The following is a 14,312-nucleotide window of genomic DNA, read 5'->3' as shown; positions in this document are numbered from 1 at the left end:
ATAAAGTTCTAGTCTAGTCCAGTCTTTCTAATTAATTGCACAATCCCTGTTTAAAAGGCTTGATTTTCCTTGAATAAACAGTGTTAATTAACTATTCAACTCATCAAATCAGTTGAATAAACATCTGCTAAATTTGATTTCACTGCATACATAGGTAGCATGTTTACATTACACAATTCCCAGCCTCTGAGTTATGGTCAATGATTAGTCCCTCATTCTCCCCCACATAGAATTTTGAAACTACAACCATCATTAAAATGCTTATGAAAAGCTCTTGGCTGTGAAAATGTCATCATGCTGGCCTTCCAGTATCACGGCTAACAGAGTAGATTAAAACTGCTGGAAAAATTGCCATAATTGTGTAAATTTATCAAAACTTGCATATTTAACATGGTAAAACTACAAACATAGTTGTGAGTGATGCTCTAATGGATAGGCTGGTGTATGCTTAAAACATGAAACAATTTATTAAGACTTTTTAAAATGTCTAAACGAATGATTATCTGTAAGAGACATTCAACAGAGTGTGCTCTTGCATTTTCATTGCAGTTTATAATTATGATCAAATATATAACTTCAACTCTTCTTGCGCAACTGATTTATTTTCTAACTAAAATAATTATATTGCCATAGAGCTTTACTTATCTTGTCTCTGATTTTCTTTGAAAAATAGTGTCCCTGCATTTTTATGCCTCTTTACATTAATTTGTCACATTGACAGTAACAGATTCGAGTCACAGAATTCTGCATTATTTTTTACCTGAGCTGAGAGAGGTCAGAGATGAAAGAAAAACTCAAGTATTTAAACAGAGGTTGTATGAATGTTACTAAATACATAGACATTCTGATAAAAGTGAACCAAAAGTGCAGCAGCATCTAATCTCGTTTTGCTTAACATATGAGAAAAAAACATTTGAAGTGATAGCTATACCTGTATTAAAGTTTGCCATGTTCAGAGGTACATTCCTTATCTATCCCCAGAATTTCCAAGCAGCAAATCCATAACACAGAGAAATTCAGAAGTTTAATCTCAACTCATTTCAATATTGTAACTGGTATAACATATGAGCCCTCCCCCTTTCCATTGCTTTCTTGTGATTTGTCCTCCAAATGTTTGGAGCCCTTTTTTCTGAGTTTCACCCTCCTGGCAGCTGCTTCTGCCTGGAAGCTTCTGCCTCTTCTCTGGTAGAACTGATTTCTCCAGTTTCAAGGCATCTGAAAGGATGTCAGGCTGATGAAAGTGAGCTTTGATAATACTGATGGATGTTGCAGAGATGGATGGATAAATACAAGGGTAGGATTAATCACTATTACTATATCCAAGATCTAGCTACTTTCAGTTCATGTAAGATAGTGTTAAAAAGACAATAAATATCTGAAAAGGTAAAACCATGAATCTGTAGTAGAATTATGAAAATAAGTGAATGTAGTTGTAGTCACATGAAAACATTTCCAAAGAGAGAATCATATTACCAGTGCTGCATATATGGACAATCAACTCAGGATCAGAATTTTTAGCTGTTTGAAAAGAGATTTGCATAACATAAAACTATTTTTTAAAATAAGATTTGCGTCCTCCTTTAAGCATTTTTGTATCCTTATTCTCTGTATATTTGTAGATGCTCTATAATGGTGTGTTTTAGTTGTGTGTTTTACCAGCTATAATCATCAGGCTAGAAAAATAGAACATTCTTGGAAGCAAATGTGGATTCAGATTACCGTCTTGCTTTTGGGAGCGGCTATCTCTGATCGTCCAGTTTATTTCTCTGTGCAATGCAGCTTTCTTGGTTAATTGGCAGTTTGCTAGATGTGCTGACTTCTCTGCGGGTTTCTCATTTCTAAGAAACATTTCCAAATGGTTGACTGTTGTTTCCGTTCCTTGAGGCGTGGCTTCAAAACCAGAGAAGTTGTTTGAATAAACTTAAGGAGCCAATCCTGAAAGAAAAATTGAAAGCAAAAGGGAGGGGGGGGGAAAGAGAGAGAGGGAAGGTTTAGCTTTGTAAGGTACTGCTTCCATCTTCTTCTCTGAGCTTGCTGGCCAAGAATAGAGGTGAGACAGAGGTGTGTGAATGGGGGATGTTCAAGGAGCCCCTGGCTGCTTCAAGAAGTGGCGTCGACAGTTTGGTAGGCTGTATTCTGCTCTTCTTTCTGCTGTTTAAGTGTTGAGAGAACGGGTTGGATGCAAACTGTAAAATAATGCTGATGGGGCTCTGCAGGTTTCCTGATAACCTGCCCATAGAGTAAATTGTGTTTTAGTCTGATTGCTAAAGAAATTAGCAAACTGACTCATAATGGAGCTTTGTTTGGAGAAAACACATGGCACTACTTATTGAGTTGTCATATGGATCTAGTATTAAACATATTTGAACTGTTTGAACTGTTATAGTATATTTGGATTCTTGGGGTTGTAAAGTATTAATCGCTTACTATGTTTTTGCAGGTTTTATAATTATTAAGTTTGATTTTCATTCATCTTTACTGCATCAACAAAAATCTCTAAGTGACATAGCTTACTAATTTTTAGAATTTTTATCTTAGGTTATTAAGGTACTAATAATCTAAGGTACTAAGGAACTAAATTAACTCTAAGTTATTAAGATTAAAGCCTCACTTTAGAAACAAAAGTTGGATATCAGCCAACAACTTAATAACTTTGTGAACCAAATCTAGCACATTTTGCTCACTTGGTTGAGTAGTTTTTACTAATAACATGATATATATATATATTGTAATAGTTTTATCTTTCATGTATCAGTTCACTAGTTCTCTCAAAATTAATCCTGAGAATATGGGGGGGGGGGAGTTTTGCCTGTATTTTTGATCAGCAGAAACAAATTTTCTGCTACAGTGTTGGTGGGATGGCACATGGAGCTACTGTTACATTTTTCTGGTAGATGTTGGCTGAAAAGCATTGCATTCAGGTACATGAGCACTCCCTGGTTGAATCTGAACTTTTTACGAAACTGTTTATATGGCAAAGTGAATAGACAGGTAAAAATCTGGAGGATGCATTTAAAGCAGTTTTGGAATGGTAATAAATATGGACGAAAAAAAGACCCAGGACAGATTGTTGAACATGCCTGCTTTCTCTATGGTCCTTGGCCATATTAGGTAGTGGAGCCCTCTAATAATGTGGTTGCCTTTAAGTAAAATAATATTTGTATAGGCATGCCTCTATTTAGTGGACTGTTAGATAGCAGATTGATACAAACCATGTCCAGTTTAAGAAATAGTTTTATGAGAATGACAGTTTCACAATTGTAGAACAGAAACTGCCATCTGAACAACATTTCTATAATTATAAAATTTTCTGCATGCTTTCATTCCTGCTTCATAAGGCTAAAGATAAAAAGCATCTTTTATTTTTATGTAAATATGTAAATACGTTATGAAACAACTAAAATGTAATCAAAAAGCCAATTTTTGGTATCCTTGCCTGATTTGTGAATAATTCAAATAGATTTGTTTTTTTTATACCGCCTCATTTTTGATGCAGAAAAAATAAATATAACACCAACTGAAAAATGCACTCCGATTTGAATTTGGCTGCATGGAAAAATGTCGAGGAAGAACAGAAAACATAACTGAAAATGTCATTGGAGGGAAAATATCTTTGGACTGCCTATTTAAGGAAGGATGATCTACTGCCAGCCATTTCCTGCAAATAAGTCTGGTCTCATGCAATTGTACATGAAAGAAGCCTGAAGGCATTTTGCTCACACATAAAAGCATGCTTGACTAATGAATGGGTCATGATTTGTCAGGATATGATATTTGCTTCATGACTAAAGCCAGTATATAGCTCCCTTTCCACTTCTGACTTCCTTTTATTCCCTTTATTATATTATGGGATCTTTGTGAAATAAATATATGTCACAAATTCAAATGGTCCTGTTTCGCCGAACCTTTTTTTGTGAATGTCTGTGCAAGGTAGAAAATACTTTTTTAAAAAACATCAAGTAATGCTATTTTTTCTGCCTTACACAAAGGTAAATTGACTTAGGGTATGAGTTGTCCATGAGCAAGTAGGTGGATACAGAGTTCCTGTTATATCTGTTGTTCACAAATCACCATCAATGACTTATCCTACCAAGTTAGTATGATAGCTATGTAATACTACAGCTATCCCAAGATGCTTTCCAAAAAGAGCGCACACTTCCCTCATTCAATATCAAAGACCAAGCCAATTGGAATTCGATTGTTTACATATTTATTTTATTTTGCTGATCAACCAGCATACCTTTCTTATGTCAAATGAGTAATAGGCAGCAGGCAAAACCTTGAGAAACAGGAGGAAGAACCACCACTCAGGCAATAGTCAGGTAAACAAAACCTGAGCTTTAGGCAGCAATATACTATAATTTGAGAAAGAATCTAGTATATGACTGTCTCTAGTTCTCATGAAGGGAGGGGGAGGTGCATTCAGGCTTGTAAAATTCTATTACTATAATATTGTACAATAAAAGTTCTATTAGCATTTATAACTCTGGTTTCTGGTCTGGTCTGCCTCGAAGGATGACAGTGAGGTACTTTAATTCACAAGACTTAGGTCCTGTTTAAGATATGTGTTCTTTCCTTCAAGAGAACAGAAAGTTCCAAGGGAACAGCTTGAAGAGCTGTCAATCATCGTTGCCCCAGTACGTCCCTCCTTTTAATGGTATCCAGGAATCATGTCATAAAAAGTAAAATTTGCAATTGAAGGACACATGCTTTTTAAATAAAATAGCTTGAATTATTAATTGGGTAGGTCGAAGAATTCACAAAATCACTCAACATTGTCATTTTGACAACTGTGTTTCCCAATTCTTTTAAATGTCTCTTTTTTTTCCTCTGAGTGGTTTGGCACAAATTTCAAAAATTTAACAACTAGAAAGCCTAGGCAGGGTATTTTGAAGAAACTGCTACTGAGCAATACTTGACTGGATGAGATGGACTATAATCTGACTAATGATAAGGCTGCTTCATATAATTTCTACCTTACTTTCCTTCAGGCTTGAAGATATTATCTCTTTGATATCAGCTTCCGTTTCCCAGTGTTTGAAGCAAGGGAACTTTCCCATAACTTGCTATCTCAGAATCTTTTATCCAGGGATAACAGAGATTGAACCTGGCACTTTCTGCCAGTAAAATGGGTATCCTGCCACAAAATATGATTTGAAGTATTTAATTCCAAAACTTTTATATAGTGTAAGCTTTTATTTTAAGCTATTCATCCAAAGTAAAGATACAGAAATAGATCGTACTATTTATATCTACAAAACTGAACTTATGAAATCACAATACTCTTACTCTTTTAATGATGGGAATTTCTAATAGGGCTGGTATGTTACCAAGATCTAAAAATGGATGAAGCCTAACAAATTGAAGCAAAACATGAAGCAAAACAAGTATGAAGCAAAGCATACTAGTGTTATAGGTAAGATAGTCTGGCTATTCTAAATGGGATCATATTTTTTTGAAGGAAGCAAATGCAAAGACTTGTTCACCACTGTTTCTCTGTTGAAGTAATGGTGTTGCTAATGATGTTATATCAGATTCCACTGATATGTGAACTACAATCTTATCTTCAGACTTGATTTCAGTTATCAATGTTGAAATTATTTCTAACCTTGAATGTAGCAATTCATTATAGATGAGGCTTTAATTGGTTTAAAATATAGAGGCCAAACATTTTCAAGTTGGTAATGTGTGATACTAGTTCAATTATGTCTCCACTGCCTTCTTATTTTCTGATTCAAAGTGCTGGTTGTTGTATATATGTGCCACAATAGCTTGAAACTTGGAAGGCTGCTTATTCAACACTGGTCTTGAGATTAAATATCTGTATTGGAGAATTTCTCTTAATTCATTGCAAGCCTTTTTGTAATTCTGGACACCCTCCTAAATAAAACCCATTAGAATAATACTCATGTGACATTGTTCAGAAAAAGCTACTTTGCTACCAGTATGTATCTAGACTAGGGCTGTAAAATTCGTGGGCCGCAGACCAGATGCACCACACATTGGCCATGCCCATGCCCAGTTTAGCGAAGAGGGAAAAAGTCGTGATACTCTATGTCACATGACGATACTATGATGATGTGAGTTTGACACCCCTGATCTAGATTTCTGTTTATATTCTGTTATTCTGCCACATATTTTATTATTGTTTAGTTTGCCAGTGTTTTGATTGCCAGTGTTCCTTTCCTATATTTTATTCCATTTAGAAGTAATGTTAGGTCCTTTTTCAGTAATTACATTTTATATTATGTTACCTATTGTTTTCAATATTGTTAATAGAACAGTGAGATATTATGGTACAGGGATTAAGATGTTGGAAAAAGACTGGGAAGAGCCAGTCTCTAGAGGGTCTAGATCTGTCTCTTAGCCATGGAAGTTTGTATTTTCTTAGCTGATGCTGTCCAATATTGTTTTGGAAAGAAATAGTAAGATGTAAGATGTACACAGCCTTCCTTCACTTTTAGAAGAAAGGTGGGATTTAATAGTTACAATAACAGTAACAACTGGTCCTTTTTTCTCTCTAAGCTATATGTACAGTATATAGTTTTGCTGTCTTAAGTGTGTTGATTTGGTAGCTACAGAGAATTAAACTTTGTTCAAAAAAAGAAAGCAGCAATTTGATACACTTTGCAGCTGTTCTGATCATTTGCCAAAATTACTTAGCTGATATGTAGAAATAAATGATTGAGTATCTTGCATTAATAATCTTGCTTTCATCGTATGCATGTTTTCCTCATGCAAGAGAGCTAACAGCTGAAAAGGTTAATTCTGATGTGAACTTAACATTGAGGTGCAGTGTAATGTTACTCTTTCAAAGGTGCAGTTTTTGAATCATCCACCATGCTGTGTTATAATAAAACGTGATTAGATTTAAGTACTTTGAAAAAAGTTCAGATATCTAAACACTATTTGTGCAGTGTTGTTTTGAAACACAAAAATTAAAAGCAGATCAGGGCCAATATGCGAATAAACACATATACAATACATCTAGTAATATTTAGAAATAATACTATATACCAATTTATCAAAACATTGTTCTGTTTCATTGCTCTTATTCTCTTTCTAAACTACAGGGAAGTAATAATGAATAGAGCAATTACTATTAATAGTAAGTTTTAGCAATTGCTGATAGAAGTATGGAAACGTTTGGAATAGCTGTTTGGAATAGCTGTTTGGCCTAAAGCACACATAACAGAATGGCTGGCATAAATTCCCAAAGAGACAAATTGTTAGACATGCTAGATATAATTATTGACCTATTGCCCAAAATGCAAGGAACAGTTTAAATCTTCAAAAGATAACATGTTCTCTAGTCATCCTTAAATTTTGGGACAAGTACTAAACCTTCTTTGAATGACAGACAAAAAGGATTATTCTGAAATGTAAACAGATCCATTATGTGAAATTACTGCGTTTTGAAATTTTGTGTTCTTCTTGAATGCATCTAAAATGAAAAATGTGTCCCTTGCATCAGTAAGGAAAAGAGAATATCAGAAAAGCCAGCTATTTAAGAAGGGTGAACTTGGAGTGGAAGGACTTTCTCTTGGACAAGGCTCAGCAGATGGACTTTATTTTTCCATTGTTAAGAACTGATTGTCTATCACTGTGGTTTAAGAGGCAATGGTTTCCCCCACCAAACTTGTATAACCTAGTGACAATCTGGCTGAATAGCTGTAGAAGCCTACTAGACTAGCTAAGCAATTTGTGAAACCAAGAATGATTTTACCATTTGACTTTGAATGTGTGTGGATTTGAAATGCAGACCTGCATTATAATTTTAAATTGTCTAATTCTGTAATTAAAAAAAGAAAATAGATCTGATAGCAGAGATATGTACTTAATCTAATTTTGGAGAATTGATGACATATATCTTCAGTAGTTGTCAGCAGCAGAAAAGCAGGAATGAGCTCCATAATTAATTGACATTCAGGAAAAAATTTTATATAATCCCCTGCAGCTGTTTTTTGTTTGTTTTTTTTGTTTGTTTTTTTTTTTATTTTGTTTTGTTTTGTTTTGTTTTGCTCAGGTCCTGCATGGAGATGTAAAGGGTGGAGAAAGTATGAGAGAGAAAGAACAAATAAAAAAATATATTGGTTTCTGAAAAATTAGATCCTTGCTAGACAATTTTGCTTAAATAGCTACACAATTTGGGAAAGATGAAGGACCAAGCAGTTGACCTGATGTTTATTTATTGAGAATTTTTTTGCTGAGGAGATGCAATGTTGTATGCAAGCAGAATGGTCCAAGCATAACTACTGTGTGGTATGTAGCTAATTATGGTGTATGGTTTCAATCAGGGGATAGGCAGTAAGAATTTGTGGTATATAAGAACATGCTGTAATTTAAACAACACTTCCTTTTATGTATGCCCCTAATTGTTCTTCAGAAGTTCGGGGTTAGGAAAAATAAAAGTATCAAAGTCTTGTGGAACTACAATCCATAGCAGCCTTAGCCAGCATGCCATTGGTGAGAACAACTATGGCTTTTAGTAAGGGCTGCAAGGCCACAGATCTCACATCACTATGAAAGAGGAAAAAACTTCAGGACAGAGATGCATGTATAACTTGTAGAAAGTTTTGAGGTGGTATATACATTAGTACTGCTGTAGTTAGACTTCAGCATTATCAAGAAAACTAACTCTGGTCTTAAAAGTTTTCAGTTGCAAGCAGTTCATTTCAAAGTGTTAAAAATGATGAATAGCATTTCAGAGCTTCATTAACAGTGCCTTTTGTTTAACCTGAACAAAGCAAATGTGATGCCTACTTACGTATTTATTGGGGCACTTGGAAGTCAACCTGCAAGGCAGATGTTTGCAGTATGTATCCATTTAGGCTGGATTTTTGTGTTATGTTGAATGCATAAGATTAATTTGATTCCCATGAGTTTACTTATGTTGAATGGTTTATAAAATTATTGCCATAAAGTTCAGATTATTTGTCCCTCTGTTCAGCATTTGGTTTTGAGTTTAGCTTCAATTGATTTTGTCTTTAATCGGTTGCACGCACACAAGTGCTTCCCAACATATCCCAGACATTAGTTCTGCACTTTTAAAAAAGGCTTCTTGCATTTTGCAGTATGTGAATATTTAATTGACTATTTATAAAAGTAATTCTTTTGAGTTTATTCAATAAGAAATCTAACTTCAATATACTTCCTGAAGTTGTAAACACTAATAATACTCTGTTTGGAAAAATAGACCCATCAGGTTCCCCACTTTAGCATTAATACTTTTAATTATGTGCTGCTTTTAAAAAGTGTGTCTAGATGTTCTCATTGTACTAATGTAAATTAGATCGTTCTGCATTGATTTATATGGGCCAACTACTTGATGAAATTCTAAGATAATTGATCCTAACCCTTATTTCAAATCCCAATTATGCTTTCTGTTAATCCACTTCTTATTATTATTTCTTCTTATTAATTTGGATGAGGAAAAATTTAGTAATACTGACATTTTGTTAGCAAGTTTGGATCTGCAGTTGTGTGGCTGAATGAGTCCAAGACCTACAGTCCAATTGTCATGTCAAGAAGCAGAAATTCAAAGAACAGAAAAAGCTGTTGGAGCAAAGCAAGATTGCATAGAGCTTTCTGCTTTATATGAAAGTAATCCCAGTGTAATTGCATATCTTTAGAGACTGATTTTGTTATGGAGTTCTAAATCATGAAGATTACTGATTCTTTCCCTCTCCTTTCCTCTGGACCTCCAAAGTAGTCTTACAATAGAGTGGAAAGGATTTTTCCTATAGGTCAGAAATATTTTGTCTCCCAAGAGTGCTCTGCTTTCCTGAAAATTAGTATGGAATGGAAAAACATATCTATTTAAGAGATATAAATTGGTTTTGATCTGAGTTGAAAATGGCTGTTAGCTATTTTCTAACTTGGTGCATTTGAGAACTATATAAAAAACCAAAATGTGGAATAAAATAAAAGACTTAAAGTTTATGGGTTTTCAGTGCTAACTATAGTACAGACCTTCTCACTCATCCAACATTTCCTTATGAAGAACAATTCATAGGACCATTTCCATCTAATTAGGATCAGATGTACATCAGCTTCTGGTCTATTTACTTCTCTGCTATAATTACAAATGTATGTTCAACTCACTGTGCCTCTTGTCCTTGCTATTGCTAAAAAAAAATCCTCATTTTGAGCAGCAAACTATGTGAAATTGTTTTGAAATGAAGTGGCTGTGTCAATTATCTTTTTAGTATTATTTTGTATAGACAGCTGCCATGGGTGAATATCATATTGGGAGAATCACTCCCCTACTGTGTAGCAATCTAATTAAATTTAAATTCTCCAACTGAGAAAAACAGATTAAGCTTTGGAAAACTTTGCTTCTTGGGGTTATGGTATAATTTGTACTGTTTATTTTTTATTCTTTTTGAAACAATTGAGAAATGTGAAATTGAATTTAATAATAATGTCATATATTATAGGTGATTTGGAAACCCGTAGGGATGAATATTGAGGCATATACATTCTCACAATTGTAGATTTGAGGACTTAAGAACTTGAAAAATTACTCTGCAGATGATAAGGGTAAATGAAAGGGTAGCCTACAGAATATAAGGGTACCAGGATAAAAAGTGATGTACATTTGACTAATACAAACATAAATCAGTAACAATGCTTATGATTTTGTATGGCAACAACAGAAAAACAATGAAGGGGCAGGGAGACACAAAGTCAGATATCTACTTGCATTATTTCAGTGTTTTTATAACAGCCAGGGACATTAGAAATAGTTTCGAAAATCGTTCTGACTAAGCTCCAAGATAGACCTTATATATCCAGTTCTTTTCAAAATGGTTGGAGGTAGTCAGTCTCAGAGTGCAAGGCCTCCCTTAGATTTAAGAGACCACGGTCTGTTTTTTATTACTCCTGCGATTTCAAATATGACTTCCCTACCTGCAGTGTCAAGGAGCCTTGGTGTTACTTCGACATTTATTCATGACACCTTATACAAATAGTTCTTTTTGTCTTAACAAAATGTTTATTCTGTTGATCTCTAGGGGGAGGAAATAAATGGAAAGCCTGAGAGATGAAATGGAAAATCATAGGATCTGCGTAACTGGGGGGCGGGCGGTGGGAGGAGTGGAGCTCATAAATGGGAGTGAAGGTAGACTCATTCAAGGTAGCAGTGGGGCATAGAATACAGTGTAGTAGAGCCAAAACGATCCAGACTCAAATGTGCTGCAAGCAGAAAAAAGGGATTAAAAATGCTGATAATCAAATTAATATAAATTTAAAGGCATGCACTCTTATGCTCTGTGTTTTATTTATACCAGCTGTAAACTATTCTCTGAATTTCATAGTGAAGGAATGCTAAAGCACAGTAGTGCCAAAAATCAGTCAGGTAGGCGAAATTATTAAGTTTAATAATAGTTTGCTTCTGAGTATATGCAAATGTTTTTGAGTAAGTGTTGCTGTTTATCTGCACAACCAACTTTTTCTCCTCACACCATGTATTTATTATAGAGACCACTACATACAATGAAATAAGATACATGAGGTATTCCTCACAATTATCCAGGCCTTGTTTTCCAACTATGTCCCAACTGCTCCTCTTCATTTATGGGCAAATTGTTTCTATCCCTAGACAAAAAGGTGGAAGATAAAGCAGATATAAGCAATAATTCTTCAGATTCATATTCATTTCTATGTCTTAATTTATAATAATAAAGGGCTAGCATTGGGAAATGTGTTTGTGAAAGGCGGGAATTTTAAAAGAGAAGGTCCATATTATTCCTCATCTCTCAATTGAATAACTGTAACAGCACATATTGTCCAATTCACAAATTACTGATCAGTGTACATATAAAACAGAGTAATCAAATGATATATTTTACTTCTCAATAATAACACTTTTTTAATATATTTAATGGTGAATGAAGCAGAAAGAACCTGCCAAAAGTTAAAGACTGCTTTTAATACTGGAGTGTAAGAAGGATTATAAATTGCATTTGAATAGATTTGTCAGCTAAAGTGGAAATCCTGGATATTTCCTGGATAAATATTAGTTCATTTTGGAGAATAAGCATCTGTTTTTAGGAATGGAATAATATCTAATTCCATAAAATTTGGTCTGTGTGTGTGTGCATGTATGCCTTGAATCAGTCTTGACTCCTAGCAACTGACTGGGCAAAGTCCCTGCAATTTTCTTTGCAAGATTTTCAGAAGTGCCATTGCCTTTTTCCTAAGGCTGAGAGATTGTGACAAGCCCAAAGTCACCCAGCTGATTTTGTGCCTAAAATGGGACTAGGATTCACAGTCTGGTGGTTTTGAATTCCATGAAATACAGAATATCAAAATAACATTTAGTGAATAGTATAGCGTACCCACATCTCCATTTTATTTATGTACTTGACCCTAAATACTTTTAAGAACTTCAACAGTATTTAAACATTCACAGATACAATTAATTTGGGCTAAACTGATTTCTCAACACTCACATAGCAACTTAATATGGGAAAATTGGATATGGATTCTGCTATATTCATTCTTGGCAACTTATTCACTCCTTTTCAACTTCAGCATGTGAGCTGTAGAAAATATTCAATGATAAATTTGTCACATAAGTAAAGGCAAGCTGTCACTTTCCAGATTCCCTTCTCTTCATATGTCTATTAAATATTTGAATTCCACATTAACAGTTTGTCTCAAACACAAGTTCTTGAACCCTTCATATGCCAGCAAGGAATCTCAGGAAGGCTTCCAGTGATACTTCTGGAGAGGAACAAACAAAACCCACAGGTTATTTTTAAATCTCTCTGTAGAACCTTAAAAGTAAAATACACAAAAATAGTTTCCAGCAGGTTCTATGACAGCTTCTGGCTTCTATATTTTCTTCTATTATCAATTTTACCCCATGATGACGGTTCTAAGAACTTGCTTGTCTATAACAACAATTTTGCTGTATACTTACAGGTTGGTGGTTTGTAAGTACTTCAGAAGAGCAAGGCTGGGTCCCTGCAACTTATTTGGAATCCCAAAGTGGAATTAGAGATGATTCTGAAATTAACATGTCCAAAAAAGGAGAAGGTAAGAAAACCTGATGCACTTTCAGGTACTTTTCTCCATTCAAATATAGTGCAGCAAGGAAGTGTAAAAATTTATTACTGTGATCCAGAGCTTCTTGATTATAAGAATGGAGTCCATAAGGAATATAAGAAATATTCATTTTTTGAGTTATACAGAAAAATTTAGAAACTGTAATAAAGGTATTCAACATAAATGTTAATTCTGTATGATAATAGCAATGCAAAACTTCTAGCAATTAGCTGGAATAATTATAACAGTGATATATATTAGTAATGTATTCTATTAATTGGCAAGAGATTTAGGATCCAATAACTTCTTACTCTAATTTTCTCTTTAATTTCTTATTGTTGGGAGTAATGTGTAATGTCTATAAAACTCTCAATTTTAAAGTATTTTAAAAATGAAACACATACTTAATCATATGCATTGTAAAGATTATTGTATTTTTGTTCTATTTCATAAGCATTTTTGTCTGATTTTATATGCTATAAAATCTGGCAAATACACCTTTTCCAAAAAGTGCTTTTAGCTAACCTCCTTTGGATGGTGCTAACTGAATCAACCTATTCCCATGTATTTGCTCCATTTTAGCATATATTTTTCTCATTATTACATTCCTATATAAGTTGTTCATCATTTAAAACCTGAGTAACTGTGCACAGAGGACACTTGGCATTAAGTTTTATTGAGGATCCCAGTGCAGTGACAGTCTGATCATATTCCATTGAACTATGCCGAGAGATTTAAAAAACCAAAATATATTACCATAGCAAAATAATGGAGTACAGGTAGCTGATACCCCATACTCCAATTTCAATCCAGCTATGTTTAAATGGAAGTACAAATGTTGTGGAAAGCAGAAAGCAAGTTTTTTTGTAATTTATCAGCATTTGCCTCTTGGAAAGCAGAGCATAGTGTTCTTTGGCCAGTTGAGGAAAAAATCTATACAAGTAGAAAGATTCAGCTCACATATTAGAGGATGCTGGGTGGTAGACAATGGTATGGCAAAATGATATTTGATTGGTAGACTAGGAATTTCAGGAATCAGTTGTAGATGGGTAATATACAAAGAGTCAGTTTGGTCTGGTGGTTAAGGCACCAGGCTAGAAAGTGGGAGATCACAAGTTCAAGTCCTTCCTACCTTGCCATGGAAGCCATCTAGATGACTTTGGGCCTATCACTCTCTCTCTCAACTTGGCTCAGCTCACAGGACTGCTGATGTATGGAAAATAGGAGGGGGAAGATATGCTGAATATGTTCACTATCTT

The 14,312-nt window shown here is 34.4% G+C and overlaps 1 protein-coding gene across 5 annotated transcripts in view; it reads left to right on the top strand.

Annotated features, from left to right (window-relative positions):
• Positions 1-14,312, top strand: part of SH3PXD2A (SH3 and PX domains 2A) — a 108,452-nt gene that overhangs the window by 57,534 nt on the left and 36,606 nt on the right. For 4 of the 5 annotated variants that reach the window (XM_034440017.3, XM_087872850.1, XM_034440020.3 and 1 more), the window contains one exon: positions 12,931-13,044. In XM_034440017.3, coding sequence (XP_034295908.2) covers positions 12,931-13,044 — 114 coding nt within the window. Of the gene's footprint in view, positions 1-1,886; positions 2,125-12,930; positions 13,045-14,312 lie in introns of those variants that run through there. The other variant, XM_087872851.1, reaches the window with a different exon arrangement.

This window comes from Pantherophis guttatus, chromosome 6 (assembly GCF_059756535.1).
Source record: "Pantherophis guttatus breed Tessera chromosome 6, ASM5975653v1, whole genome shotgun sequence".
NCBI lineage: Eukaryota > Metazoa > Chordata > Lepidosauria > Squamata > Colubridae > Pantherophis > Pantherophis guttatus.
The sequence above is the reverse complement of the archived record's forward strand: the minus strand, read 5'-3'. Positions and strand labels throughout refer to the sequence as shown.